At 39.5% G+C, this 16,448-nt stretch overlaps 1 protein-coding gene across 1 annotated transcript in view; it reads right to left on the reverse strand.

Moving 5' to 3' along the window:
* Positions 1 to 16,448, reverse strand: part of maml3 (mastermind-like transcriptional coactivator 3) — a 338,548-nt gene that overhangs the window by 106,951 nt on the left and 215,149 nt on the right. The window contains exon 2 of the mRNA XM_028801708.2: positions 12,379 to 13,959. Within this exon, the coding sequence (XP_028657541.2) occupies positions 12,379 to 13,959 (1,581 nt within the window). The remainder of the gene's footprint in view (positions 1 to 12,378; positions 13,960 to 16,448) is intronic.

Raw genomic sequence — 16,448 nt, forward strand, 5'->3', positions numbered from 1 at the left:
TCCTGTGACCTTGAACTGGCTCAGAGGGTTGGATAATATAGAGCTGGGCAAATACCTGACAAAAATGTGTGTATTTCATTAAAAAAAATATTCACATATTATTGCAGTGCACATTATATGGAGCCGAGTGTTTCAAAATCAGGCAAAATTACAAATAATAAAAGGAGATAGTACTTAGGAGAATTTATCCCTGCTATTTCATTACTGTCGCCATTACTTGTTTATCGGAATTTTCTGAGTTCACCAAGGTTAGCCAATTGTACCTCAAATATTTTCCTCCACTTTCTATTATTCAAGCTATTCTTTGTGGCAAGACCCATTCTTTTCATATCATCAAAGACCACCTTCAACATCTTCTTTCGCTTCCCTCTGGGTCACATTCCCTCTACTTCCATTTTGGTGGAATTACCCAGTTCCCCAATTTATCACTTGTGTTTCACTCTACATGGCAAACACATCTTAGTCCTTCTCTCCTTGGCATAGTATTGATTGTCTACATAACAACTTTTCCTTGCACCATTGCAACACAGATCCACATAATCCTTCTCCTGTCCTTTTTTTTCCAGCTTTGTTTCTGGTTATATCTTCATCAGCCATGTCTCATTTCCAAACAGAATACTACCCTCTCAGACAGCTTCACAAAACATTTCCCATGAATGCCAGGGAGGCACCTTTAGAAGTCAGAAAGGGGGGCAGCTCTTGCTATTACACAGTACCATTTCATGACTTCCTAATTACAGTACCGAAAGAAATGCCTAAAACATCCTCTTGTACTGTGGTCATCTTCTGCAGACAAATAACAAATATTTAGGATATCTGGCTCAGATGAAAAGCTTTTAGCTTGAAAGTCCTTTTTTGCAGTGGTCATTATTTCTTCAAAATCTGATTGTGTCCAGCAAATGATGACTTGTATATAAAGTTGTAATTACAGCAATAAAATATTTGAGACTAGCTCTTCCATTCCATAGTTTCAGAAGAGTATTTCTAATAAATCTCCATATAAAAACATGCAATCTCTGTGTGTTTGTTGTTGATTCTTTACGCACAGATTTGTTTATCAAGCCACAGACTTGAAATTGGCACTCAGGCGGTTCTCGCCATACGTCAAGTTTCTGACATTTAACTTTTGGCCTTGCAAACCCAGGAGGTTGTGTGGGTGGCCTGGGGTTATAGCAAGTGGTTAGAAATACTACAGTGTGATCTGTCATCAAAAGAACAGTGCCACATAGGCTGTGATGTTGGCCTGACGGGAAGAAAGTTTACCTTTCAACCAAGAAATCTGGGTTAAATTATTGTCCATTACATTTAACTTTCTTTTTCTGTTTTCATTAACTATTTAACTCACTGTTTTTGTCTTGGGTCTTAGCCACACTAGGTGGAGACGTATTGTCTCTGGAGGTATTTCTTTTCCCCAGAATGAAAAACCAAGTATATTGTAAACAAAAACTTTCATTCACATTGGGAAGCTTATGTACTAAATACAACATGCTCAGCTAATAAACGGGTAGTAAAGTTTGTAAGTATGTCATTACTGAATTACTTTTGATATTTGCTTCTTTCCATTTTCTCAACCAGGTGACTCTGTTAGTACAGTTATAGGGTAACAAATTGGAAGTAATTACGGTAGTAATTTATTTTTATTTTCTTATACCAATCCTGAAATGGACTAGTAGCCTTGCTTGGTGAAGTGTCATAGCACAATAGAATAGGGTGAGAAAGATGAATAAAATGATTTATTGTAAAGTACATGGGTTAGTATGTGTTGACTCATGACTCTCTACAAAGAAAAGTATCAATTTACAACTATTGAGTCTTTGAAAACCATCATTCATTTAGCTGTTGCCCATTTTGAGACTGGTGAAAAACACTGGGGAAAGGGCAGGACAATGAAATGAGTTTCATTTGGATTTCCCAAATATCTGAGTATTATGTCAGAAGGAAGTGACCAATTAAAATGCTGCATGGCATGCTATCAGAGTCTCAAACCATTTATTCTCAGTTATTTATTTTAAAATATTTTCAATGAAGTTATTTATATAATCAGATTTCATCCTAGGGCATTAGGTTACATCACAAAATGTAAAAACACAGCAATTTGTTCCTTCACTTACCTGCCATAATCCCAGTCATTAAATTACATGGACAGAGACTGGGCTGGGATTTGCACTTAGTCTCTATAACCTTTGAGGCAACAGAGTTAATGACTAACCCACTGTGCCTAAAATTTATTTAATAGCTAAACTTATATGTCCCATGGTTGTGGTTACTTTAATGCTGTTGCTGCTGTTTAACTCTATAAATGATTTAAAAAAAGAAATGCATAGATACCTAAAATGTTAAATAAAACAAAAAACTACTACTTTTCTACTGCAAAAGAAAGTATTAAATGATAGAAAAGTATTTAACACCTTGTTACACACATGCGATTAGGAAGATGTTGTATGGACCAAGCAAAGTTAATTCCACTAAAGGCCAGGGGGTGGCGGGGATGCACTAAACCTTCTCCTGTTATCTCTACAGACCAGCCGCGTGAAAACCTGTCTGATTTAAAACAGATGACGTCACTTCTGGCGCCCAGAAGAATATCACTTCCAGTTCCAATGCCTAGAAGATTATCACTTCCGGCATCTACACTGACTACTGAAGATCACTAATTCCGGTTCCCTTACATCACTTCCTGTCCTATCCCTTAAAACCGCCATCTTGACAAACCATCGACAGTTCTGTTTTGGACTCGGTATAGAGAACATCTCTGTATTCAAACAAGAATCTTTTGCAGCCAGGAATAATATACGGGTGGCTGCCCCAAACCTTTTTTAAGTGTGTCAAGTCTATTCTGAAAATACAGAGGTATATACAGGTAAAATTCCGATACAACAAATATCTTTACAACAAAGTATTTTTATGGTCCCGACAGCTTCCCCATATGACACGAGTCTACAGAAATCTCGTTACTACGAAGTACATTCAGTAGATACTTTCATTACAATGAAGTGCCCACAAGACCTTGAAATACCTGAATGAATCATTCACAGAGCAGTTAGTTCTGTGGCCGCAGCTCAGTTGTGCACAACGATCCCCAAACAGAAACACTGTAAAAAAAATTTCTTTCTTCAAACTTTGCTCGTACTGTTTTTTTTGCTGTTTTTGTTTTCAGTGGTTTTCAGTGATACCTTTTGCTTATTGCTCGTCAACATTTGAAAAACATCCATTGGAATTTAACTTATTGTCACCCTCCTATAGAAACGGCAGACACAAAAAAAAAAAACGATAACAGTTCATATTAGAAAAAAAAACTTAACTTTTGCTGCTCTTGATTGCGGCAAAAAGAAAAAAAGACATTGCAGTGAATTTGGAATTTCCCCATCGACACTGTCAACTTTCTTGAAAGACAGAGCAAAAAAAAAGTAGAAAAATCTCGGGTTGCAAATATATGCAAACTGTTGCATTTGAAGATATCGAAAAAGCAGTTTTTATGTGGTTCATTGATGCTCGTTCAAGAAACGTTCCTATTAATGCAGCATTCATTCAAGAAAATGTGAGGTTTCTAAACTCTCTTGGGACCTCCCACAACTGGACAACATGCCGAAGAGCATCCCGAAGAGCGATCACCGCGTCTATGGAAGATTGTTTATATGTTGCCAGGGCAACAGCAGGCTCACAGCTCTACTGCGTCTCTGCGCCAAAGCAAACTCGATGGGTAATGCAGGGAACAGGATTACTTGGCCATTAACCTGGCCACGACCCTGCCTGACTGCTGTGTCTGTTTATAGGAGAGTGACAGATCCCGCTACAATAAATAACTGTGCTGTTCCTGTTTCAAGCTGAATAAAGCTGGTTCTGCTAAAGTATTGAGAGTCAGGCTCGTGTTTTGGGGTGTAAGACATGGACTTATAGCGCAACCCCAATCTTTAGGATTTGCTTCTGTGGCACCTCACTGTACCGCTGTGAGCCTGCTGTTGCCCTGCCCTGGCAACGGACAAACAATCTTACACAGACACGGCAATCACGCTTCAGGACACACTTCAGCGTGACATTCCCATTGGGGGAGGGGGGGGGAATCCCAAAAAAAATCACAAACCTCACAATATGAAGAAGAAGAAAAGGATGATTTGACTTCTGATTGATAACTGTGCTGCCCACAACATGCTTCCTCATTTAGATAATGTTCATTTTGAATTCCTCCCGCCCAATTGCACAGCAGTGCTTCAGCTATTGGATTTGGGCATCATTCACACCCTGAAAGTGTATTATCGCAAGGAAATGCTGAGAAAAATTCTCGTCAGCATAACTTGTAGACAGGAGAAGATTAAAATTAACACGAAAGAAGCTATTGCAGACGCCTGGACACAAATTGAAGAAAGCACTATAGCTACAAATACAGAATCTCATTACAACGAAATTTTCATTATAACGAAATATTTTTTAGGTCCCTGGAAGTTCGATGTAACAGAATTTTACCTATATATATATATATATATATATATATATATATATATATACATACATACAGTGATCCCTCGCTATATCGCGCTTCGCCTTTCGCGGCTTCACTCTAACGCGGATTTTATATGTAAGCATATTTAAATATATATCGCGGATTTTTTGCTGGTTCGCGGATTTCTGAGGACAATGGGTCTTTTAATTTCTGGTACATGCTTCCTCAGTTGGTTTGCCCAGTTGATTTCATACAAGGGACGCTATTGGCAGATGGCTGAGAAGCTACCCAACTTACTTTTCTCTTTCTCTCTCTTGCGCTTTCTCTGATCCTGACGTAGGGGGTGTGAGCAGGGGGGCTGTTCGCATACCTAGACGATACGGACGCTCGTCTAAAAATGCTGAAAGATTATCTTCACGTTGCTACCTTCTGTGCAGCTGCTTAGTGAAGCGACATGCTGCATGGTGCTTCGCATACTTAAAAGCTCGAAGGGCACGTATTGATTTTTGCATGTTTGTTTTTCTCTGTCTCTCTCTATCTCTCTCTCTCTCTCTCCCTGCTCCTGACGGAGGGGGTGTGAGCTGCCACCTTCAACAGCTTTGTGCCGTGGTGCTTTGCATACTTAAAAGCTTAACAGCCCTATTGATTTGTTTGCTTTCTCTGTCTTTATGACAGTCTCTGCTCCTGACGCACACTCCTTTGAAGAGGAAGATATGTTTGCATTCTTTTAATTGTGAGACAGAACTGTCATCTCTGTCTTGTCATGGAGCACAGTTTAAACTTTTGAAAAAGAGACAAATGTTTGTTTGCAGTGTTTGAATAACGTTCCTGTCTCTCTACAACCTCCTGTGTTTCTGCGCAAATCTGTGACCCAAGCATGACAATATAAAAATAACCATATAAACATATGGTTTCTACTTCGCGGATTTTCTTATTTCGCGGGTGGCTCTGGAACGCAACCCCCGCGATGGAGGAGGGATTACTGTATATACATACATACATACATACACACACATATATATATATATATATATATATATATATATAGGTTCGATTCCCGAGAGGGAGTGCAGTGAGTGTGTACACCTGATGAGCCCAGAATTAGGGCGAAACACGTGTCGCATACTCTTTGCTTTATTTGACAGTAAATTATTTCAACCATTCTATGATCTGCTTCTCGCAACTGAAAGAGGGCACCATGGCGGATGTTAGCCAACTTGCTGACCAACCACAAGCGTTACCTGGTAGGTAACCACCCAAACAATCAGATTGTGATTCAGACTACGAATGCCATGAATGTAATTACCCCGATCTACATGCTGTCAAATGAATGAACCACACGCCGTGGCGCAACGTTAGGGGCTTCGCCTCTAGCGCTGACGTCCGAGGTTCGATTCCCGAGAGGGAGTGCAGTGAGTGTGTACGCCTGAAGAGCCCAGAATTAGGGCAAAACACGTGTCGCGTACTCTTTGCATTATTTGACAGTAAACTATTTCAACCATACTATGATCTGCTTCTCGCAACTGAAAGAGGGCACCGTGGCGGATGTTAGCCGACTTGCTGACCAACCACAAGCGTTACCTGGTAGGTAACCACCCAAACAATCAGACTGTGATTCAGACTACGAATGCCATGAATATATTATATATATATATATATACACATGGCGGCACGGTGGCGCAGTGGGTAGCGCTGCTGCCTCGCAGTTGGGATATCTGGGGACCTGGGTTCGCTTCCCTGGTCCTCCCTGCGTGGAGTTTGCATGTTCTCCCCGTGTCTGCGTGGGTTTCCTCCAGGCGCTCCGGTTTCCTCCCACAGTCCAAAAACATGCAGGTTAGGTGGATTGGCGATTCTAAATTGGCCCTAGTGTGTGCTTGGTGTGTGGGTGTGTTTGTGTGCTTCCTGCGGTGGGTTGGCACCCTGCCCGGGATTGTTTCCTGCCTTGTGCCCTGTGTTGGCTGGGATTGGCTCCAGCAGACCCCCGTGACCCTGTGTTCGGATTCAGCGGGTTGGAAAATGGATGGATGGATATATACACATATACACACACAATCAAAATAGGAGTTAAGTATTTAACATTTGAAAATACATTAATGGATTTATATATTTTACAATCAATATAGGTGTTAAACTCCTAAAATTTTATGAATTGGTTTCTTGTATCTTTGTCAGGACATCCTGGAGTAAACACTTTATACTGAACTATTAAACATAAAACAAGCAGATCAAAACTAATTAATCACTGGATAAAACAGAAATACTTATAACTGATCTCCCAGCCCCCTACAGACATAAGCAGAAAAGATGGAACTAATAACAACCTTTTTTTTTTGGCAAATAATAACTATAATATCAAATGCCATGCTATCAGTGACCTGGAAGCACATTTATCTAGACACCAAAGTGATCTGCTGAATGAAAGATGTTAATCAGATTTTTCAAAACTTGTGGTAGGGGGTGGTGGTGGAGGTGAGGGGAAATCATGGCGATGAATTTCAGATGTTAACAATAATTAATCAAATGAAAAAAAATCCAGTTAAACACAAAGTGTAACGGGGAAAGAATGAATCCAATTATGTGCTGTGGTTAAATAAGAGCACATTTAGCAATGCCCCATGCTTTTCTTTCACTTGCTGAAGCTGCAGTCGCCTAATAAGATGTTTTTGCATTAAATTAGCAGCAGAATGGGCTGCCGCTTGAGAGGGCTATCAAAAACACCCTGCTTAGTGCTTTTATTAGACAAAGACAATGCTTGAGACACCTGTTCTTCCTCCCCCTAGCCCCCTAGCCCATGCTCCTCCTCCTCCTTCCCACCCCTCCGCACCACAGCGATGCTAGGTCTCCTGAAAACACTTGATTTCCCAGTCACTGTGACAAGCAGCCATGATCACTTACTTAGCAGGCTTTAGCCTCCTTGAGAAAGGAGAATCGTTTCACTCTCCTTTTGTCTGCACATCACAGCGAGAGGCTAACATGTAGAAACCAAGTACTCCATCAGCACAAGAAAGGAACAGAGAAACAACCCAGACCCTGCCAGGAAAAGATTTACAGGTTGTCTCCACTAGGTTGGCCATGCACTCATCATTTTTCAGCTCATACTTCAGGAACAGGCCCAGCTCAGGTAAGAATGGGGCATTACCTGACAGAATTCATGAGTGAAGAAAGGCTACCAGTACTGCAGAAAAAACTGCTTTTTTGTGTTTTTTTTTCCTTTTCTCTTGCTTCAAGCAGTGCTTATTGGCATAACTGACAATAAACGGTGTTGTCAAATCCATAACCAACACTTCCTTTATAACAACAGTAATAATAATTAAGATAACATAAGGTGGACAGCGAAAATTAAAACGAAATCAAAGCAAATGCTAGATTCAAGTTACCTACATTGAGACGCACATTCCCCCTCATGCTCCACTTTTTCTCATGTACAAATCCCTGCCCACATCTCTAGCCTTTCTATTCACCCCACTGTTTTCTCACCTCAATATCACAATCTGTCTTATTTGACACTTGCAGAATTCTCAGCCAGCTCTACTCTATCGGGCACCATTTAGTAAAGGCCACAGCCTCTTGTGACACATGTCAGACACTTTCAAAGGATAATGGGGGGTGGGTGAGCAACGAATAAAATCAGGCCAAGACACGAGAGTGTGTGTGAGTGTGTCACATTCCCCCACTGACTCAACTTACTTCACTGCCACAATGTTTCCAACTGATGGGTTTCAGAAAGAAGGCAGCAGTGCTTCAGAATGGAAAGCTCTTTTAGAAATCAATGCATAAAGGATACAAAAGACAGGATAAAGAAATAAAATGCTAGTAACACAAAGGGAATTAAAAATATATTAAAAAAGGAGGACTTTGCCTAAGGGGACAGCATGGAATTGCTAATCCTGCACTCATCCTCTATGTGACTTCTATGCTTAAAGGCCATTTTAAGTGGAATGCTTTAGAAATGCATTCTCTGTGATATCTTTAAAAAGAGTAATTTTTCAGAGTAAAGGAATTTTTGGGAAGAAGAAGAGAGACCAAAATACCCACAAAGAAACTAAAATTATTGATATTCCTCAGCAAAAAAAAAAAAGCAAGTCATGACAGGAGAGCCGGTGCAGAGACCAGACAACAGGTCTGTGCCTGAACTGTGCTAATTACTATTTAGGCCAAGGAGCAATCAGACAGCTTGTAGGGGCTATCAGCTCATTAACAGCTTGTTGCCACATCACAAGGTGACTTCAGGTTTCAGGAGATTGTTTCACTCTTTGCAAATCAATGCTTCTGGTAAAAACCTCAAGTTTGATGGCTACCATTATACAGGCACCATTTTGTTTCAGTAAGATTAGCTATCAACACTGACCCTGTCCTGAACCTCTGTGTTATGTTGCTTGCGTTGCTGTGAGTGAGTGACCTAGCTGGAACTACAAAAATACACAACATTGCATTCTCTAACCTAGTTAGTAAAATTCAGAATTACAGGAACCTTAGCAGCACTGGGCACCAGGTAGGAACCAAAGGACAGAAAGCTAGTAACATGAGGGTCCATACACTGACACTCATACAGGGTCAATCTGGAATTAGCAAACTAACCTAACACATCTTTAGGGATGCTCGAGGAAAACAAGAGCATCCCCAGGAATACTCACGTAGGCACAGAAACAACTGGGTGGGATCCAGCATTACAGTGCCACACAACCTCGATTTATGGTAATTGAAAACAAATGTAAAAAATGTGAAAAGCACGTTTTCAATGAGCAGGTTGAACCCCAAATGCCAAAGGACCATAGTTCTCCAATAGTACTTAGGTGGGTGGCCTACTAGATCATTCTTATAAGGATACTCAACACTACAGGTCCATCAATTCAAGGAATGAATCAACTTTTTCCATCACAGGGTTATGGGGAGCTAAATCATATAGGAACTAGGACTGATGTGTAAATCGGCCTGACGGCTCTCATGTAGCCAACCTTTAGAAGAAGTCTTCAAGCTAATGTAACTCAAAGATGAGCAGAGGTCTGGAAACTCAAGATGCAGGCTGTAAGGTGGCAGAGACAGTACTTCTGTTTGAATAAAAATGTAAGAATTTCACTATATTCAGTAAACATGACAGTACAACTACTACTGCTTCTTCTTTTTTGACAACCTAAACTAAGGACAATCAGTGTGAGGAGGACATTGCTGATTTTCAGTTCTGTGTAACAAAATGTGCTGATTGATGGTAAGTCACTGTTCAACTTCCAGAGCACCTTTCCCATTTAGCACTATCACATACGGCCAGCAACAAAAATCCTTGACGTACAAGTCTCTGCATACAAGTGATATACTTCATTCTCTACCAGTAAAAAACATTATTAACCATATCTATCTATCTATCTATCTATCTATCTATCTATCTATCTATAATGTAGGATTTCATATCACAATAAACTTATGTTCAATTATTTGGGCATCACACATCTCTGAGATGATGGCTAGAAGCATACTAGTAATATGTTTCCCCTGTACTGGTAAACACAGAATGATTAATAACAACAGGGAATAAACTGCATAGTCCTGCAAATCCAGATGTTGCATGGTCCTGTTGAGTCCAGCACTCTGTGTCACTCTACTCAACTAACATCAATGCAAACAATTTTTGGGGTAATTGGGAGACACACACCTTTTTGGACTTTCAAAAGTTAATTACAATTCACCAGAACCCTAGGATTCAATCCTCACATATCCATTCTGGATGTTGCTGCAATCTTCCAGGAACTCACTACAGCACGTAGTAGGACATAGTGAGCACTTATATTTCACCTGAGGGGTACCCTTATGATATGTCTTGTGTAATGTGATGGGGAGAAGAGCCGGGAACTTGGCAGAGATCATTCTATTTTAAAAATTTTGTCAAATGTCAAAACCAAGAGGCTCAGCTGGGGAAGAGGGTATCCAGCTACAAACCCTGATCCTTTCGCAATCTCTTCACTCAGAGAAACAGACAAGACCCAAGAGTATTAGACTAGACAGGAAAAGGAAATGAAAAGCTGTGATTGTGCTAGAAAGGATCTAGAAAGCAAGGGAGGGCAGGGCCAATACATTAAGGTTAGTGCATAGCAAAAGAAAAGAATCTCCTGAGCTTTACACTCTCTATCATAGAAGCTTTTTATACAGATTAGGTTTTTACACCCTAAAGACTGTCTACTGCAGGGAAAGAGGAAGGATGTTAGACAAGTGACAGAGGAGTTCCTAGATGTAGATTCAAATTTTGCTAAGGAGTTACTGCATCCCTTAGCAAGTCACTTCATCTGTTCCAGTTGTGATAATAAGGAAAGGAATATTCATGTCACAAGTGTAGAGCACTGCTGGATGGGAGCCACTACAAATGGTATAAAAGTTATTTTTTGCTGCATATTCCGAAAGATACAGTCCTTTATTCTCTATGTGTTGCAGGACACTTCACCAGAATCAGGCAAATAAAGGTAGTATCTTAAATACACATCTTCTTACCCTCCAGCAGTTGTACTCGAAAATGTGATTTACTATTTAATCACAATAATACCAGTGATACATTTTATTTATAAAGTACCTTTCCCATACTTAATTTCTCCTGGATCATCTGTATTAATGTCTTTGAGAATTGTATAGATCTGGATGGGATTCCTACACCATTGACTACTGAAGACTAAAGATATTTAATTCTCTTAGCATGTTGAGGATGGACTTGCCCTTTAGTCCAGAATATACATGGCTGCTCTTCTCTGTACAAAGTACTGAGATTTCAGGCAAGATTTAAATGCAGAGTCTAATGAGGTGTACCTTACATGAACAGGCAGATTTATCCAAAGATTAGGGTCCAGATATCTTTACAGAACTGTGAATACTTAAAATAAATATTAATCATTTAGAATGTAAGGTGTGTAGAATTCCTTTCAATAAAGCACAATTAAAGCATTTTGTTTAAGCACTGAAGTTTGTGATGTATCTCTGCCCTTACATAAATTGGACTCACTTCCTCATACAATCTACTATGAAGCCACAGGAACTACGCTTTTCTACTGTGGCCAATATTTAATCAGAAGCTGCAATTTCCATTTTTAATTAGACTCCATGTTTAATTAGGTGGCCAACAACAACATACATAATAAAATGGACTACCTTTGTGTGGAGCCTTAGCCTGTTGCCCTTCCTGATTTTATATTTTGCTCTGAACCTCTTCTCCAACATATTAAACTAGATGGTAAACTTAGACATAAACAAAAGTGAAAATTGTTAAAATAAACATTATCTGTAGAACACCTACATGATGATTTTCTCCTAACAAATTTGAACCATCAAAGTTTAAAAATGCTACATTTACTCTGAAACACAAATTCCATTTTATCAGTTTAACAAGCAACATAATCCTCCAATGTAGAATAAAAAAACACTTAACATATAAAAATAAAATCATTGATATTGTCAGCATGTATGATATTCAATGATAGAAGAATGACTAAAAATGTTAAAGCATATGTTATTTTAATTAATTGTTTTTCTGTTTATTCTGCATATAGTACCTAAAAAGTTTCCTATTCAGTCAAAATAAAGCTCACCTTGACCTTATAATTCTACAGTTGATCACTTTCTTTTGGTCTCATATCTAAGAGAAGCATGGCAAAACCAGTATGGTAAAGAGAACACATCATGTCTTAGTTCAATGTTTTAGTACAACGGTTTAGTACATCATGGTCAGCATGCTTAGTTCACCATACTAGTATGCTCAGTGAAATACTTTAAGGCCTTACCACCATTAAAACCATTTAATAAAATAAAGATCTGACTTTTCTAACCAGCCAACATCTGCCAAAGCAGGTAGACAAATTAAAACCTTCATATTCAACAACATAACAAAATGCTCCTATAGCTAAATCTGTAGTACCTATAGCAACAATACCCAAAAAAAAACATTACTACAGTAGAAAGAGTCCTACCTGGCCATGAGGCTGCATCGGACCATAAGAGAGGCCCTGATTCAGTAGTGCTTTTTGCTTTAGAAGAAGCATGTGCTTCTGCTCTTCACTCAGGTGTGACGCTTGAGCTGTCATCTGTGTCTGGGCCTGAGGAGGAACCTGCTGCTGCTGCTGCTGGGATGTTTGCTGTGGCAAGTATGGCATCATGGGATTCTTATTTTGAGTGGCCACAGGGGAACTCATCCTTTGGCCCATGTGATCAACAGCACTGAAGTGGGTAAGGGGCTTAGTGTTACTGTATGACAATATGCCAGCTGGCTGTTTATTGATAGTGTTTTGACCCATGTTGCTGGACTGCTGATTGATCATATTCATATGGTTCTGAGGGAGGTAGTTATTCATATTGGCCTTCTGAGGGTTGCTCGCCATAGGAGGCACCATGGGGTTTTGGTTGTTAAAGGCTTGTGGATACATCATTGGGCTATTTGGTTTGTCTGGGTTGAAACCCCCACCATAGGGGCTAGTAGGTGGTCCAGCAGGGGACCAGTTAGGTGCTGTACTTTGCTGTTGCTGGTGGATGAGTTTTGCCCTTTGCTGCTGCTGTGCTGCCATCTGCTTCAGTTGTTCAGCTGGGGAGGAAGATGGAACTGGCACATTTGTCCCTTGCACTGAGGCAGATGAGCCAGTTGTGCCACCAGGACATTGATTCATCAGAAATCCATTTCCTTGCCTGGATGGTTGACTCTGGGCCTGGTTGGGTGTCTGAGGAGATCGAGCCACACAGTTTGCTGGAGATCCTGCTGCCATTACAGATGAGGATGTCTGTTGATGTGGTTGCTGTGGTGGAGTGCTGCTAGAAGCTGCTGTGACACTGGCAAACTGAGGGCCCGATGAGGCAGGCCGGACTTGAGGGGAACCCATAGGCATTTGACTGAAGGGGGAGCGAGAGGGGTCACTCTTTATATTCTGGGATGGAGGAGTAGGTTCCTGAGGTAATGGAGTCTGAACAGCTGGTCTTGTAAATTCCATCTCCTTTTTCTCTTCAAAGTCTTCATTAAAAAGATCATGCATGTCATCTTCTGGCACAGTGTTTGCTAACTCATCAATGAGCTCCTGCCACTCCTGGTCATTGAGGTTGATGTCTGAAAATAACTTGTTTTGATTTGACAGGGAGGTATCTGAAGACTCAATCCCTGCTGTGTCATCCAAGGGCTCTTGCTTCAGGTCCTTGCTTTGCAGCAAGCTGAAGCTATCGTCCAGTTCCAAAGTGCCGTTCACCTGCAGTTTAATATCTGGCAACCCTCCATTTTTACCCAGGTCTTCCGGCCGGCCGGGGACGTGGTTGTTACCAGTGCTGCTGCTGTTGTTGTTTTGCAGTGACAGTGAGGGCTTAATGTCCATTTGGTGGAGGGGTGAGACAGAGGGTACTGGTGGTAAATTGCTGGGCAAAGCACCCAAGGGATCCAGCCCCCCACCCCCTCCAGGTCCATCTTTCCGCTGCCTTTTGGTATTTGGTGAAAAATTCCCATCGCAAATGCCATTCTGCTCCCCATTTAGAGGTGACCGGGCACTATCCAGTTTTCTTTTCACAGTTTCTTGCAACTGAAAGAGAACAAATGAGATAAAAATAAATCAGTTTGTATGAGGAAATGGACACAGCATTTCTAAGGTGGCCTGGATCAAATATACTTAACTATGATGAGATGAGAAAGAAAGCAAGAAAGAGTTTGGTTATTAACACTTTTTAGCCACAACTTATTTCTAGATGGTCGGCACAGTAATTAATCTAAAATTAATTTTGAGAGGCATCATCAAAGGGTAAAATTCAGATTGATTATGATGCAAGCTGAAATGTCAGGTGCTCTACATGTTGTGAAGGAATAGAGGCAAGCGAGCAAACAATGGACTCCAGACTAAATAGGGGCTGCTGACAGAATAATCATGTCTCTACATAAAACAGACAGTAGAGATGTCTGTTACACTTTCTTACTAATGATTTCAAGAGCCTGCTTTTCAGTAAGCAGACATGGCAGGCCCTCAGTAAATGAAAATGTAACACTGCTTGGGCCAAGTTAGCTTGTTTCAGATGCATAGGTGCAGGGAAGGACAGGAGCCGATCTCCCTTTATTAGCACTCTTAATTACAACATGGGATTTTGGGGAGTGGGAATGGGGGTAGTGAGAGACAGCAAGATGTTAGATAAAAAAATGACAGGTGATGAATCTGCAATCTGTACCCTTCACTGAACATTCATTACAGAAATCTTTCTACTTTCATTTGAATAATTAAGCACCATTGTCACATGCTTCCTTGTATACAGTACATTGTGGTGAAGTAGGGTTTATTATTATTTTTTTTATACCTAGAAAGGACAATTACAATTCGCACAGTATATGCTCATAGAGCAGAGAATCTGCATAGAAATGTGCTTTGTCAGTCAAGCTTCACTGTATTTCGCATCCTTCACAGTTGCTGACATTTCAAACTACTTGCCTGTTTTTCCAAGAACAGTGGTGGGACAAACATGTGTATGTCTTGAAGTCCATCTCAATAACAGTTTGTCTCATATTAAAAAGCTAAAACTCTCCTCTTCTCTCTCTTAATCACATTTACCAATAAAAACCCAGCTAATAAGGAGACACAACTAAACAATGAAAATGGTTATAAAACACTCATTTGAAAAAATGGAAATCGCTAGCAAGGAAATTACTCAAAACAGTAAGAGATGGAATTTCCACTTTGGCACATCTAGGTTAATAAACATTTCACCACAATGTAGATTTGTAGGTGTTAATATCAATTTGAGCACAATTGTTTAAAATCTGTCCCCATAATGATTGTAATATATAATTTACTACCCCACTTCTCAAATAAAAAACTTGAGTGTGTTATGGTAGCTCAGTCCAAATTTAGAATATTGTTTTCCCATCCAAATACCCCTAAAACACTTGTAAAAGAGAAGCAAGTCCCTGGGAAGCACAAGTTAACCACTGAAAAATGAAAGATACGCAGAGCAGTGTTCCCTAGCTTGCCTTTGTCTTTCGTACCTCTGAATTACATTTTCTTTAAGATCCTCATCCAGCTCTTCCCTCTCTCAATATCAGAAAGCAAAAAGCCTTCAATCCACAGCACAAATTACTCGCACGCTTCACAGAGGAAGCAGAGCGGTGCACTTGGATACATTTACATTCATGTGGGAAAAGTAACCACTGATAAATGGGTTAGTACTGATTGTTATCTAGAAAATTATTGATCTATTGTTGCTGCAGGGTAGAAATAAAAAAATGTAGCAAATACCAAAAAAAAAAACTGTAGTATTATTAAACAATGTAAAAGAGTAGGTTAGTATTTATAAAGTTTCTTCTAAAGAAAAACAAAGTATATGGAGGCAGAATTATAATTGAAAATGTCATAATTAAAGATGCTGTGTTAATTTACCTTCCATAATGTGGAAGAAAACAACAATAAGAATGAATTTTCATTCTAATTCCATTCCCAAATCACATAATACACAATCAACCAAATTATAAAAATACATAAAATCTGAACAGTACCATATATAATTTAATAAACTCATTATACAAATAATCTGAGTGGCATCACACATTAACTAACACATTAATGACAAATAGTCTTTGAATGCTTTCAAAAAGGTTATGATAACCAACCAAAGGAACATTACAACAGGATTCTAAAAAGAATGGCCATATATCCTGGTAAAGTTAAAAAAAAATGATTTCCACCTAATAGTAATACATTTCTCCAAAACATTTTGTGGTAGTTCTTCATTAGGGCTGCATCTCAACAATTGAGGCAGAATATATATAACTTAACATGTAAAACAAATTCTAGAGAACATTGTTAAAAAAGTAAAGATTCTGTTATATATCCTTCAGTTTCACATATCATAATATTCACTTGCTAGAAGACTACTATAACCTAAAAGATAAAATAATAAAACATGTATAAGTACAGTAATTGTGGATGAGGGAGGTCTAATATTTTGAACCTAACGTGCTGTGGTAGTGGAAAATCTAATCATATTATCTGATATGATATTGTCTGAAGGAAAAACCCTAGATGTTAGAAGA

This window comes from Erpetoichthys calabaricus, chromosome 5 (genome assembly GCF_900747795.2).
Source record: "Erpetoichthys calabaricus chromosome 5, fErpCal1.3, whole genome shotgun sequence".
NCBI classification, from domain to species: domain Eukaryota; kingdom Metazoa; phylum Chordata; class Cladistia; order Polypteriformes; family Polypteridae; genus Erpetoichthys; species Erpetoichthys calabaricus.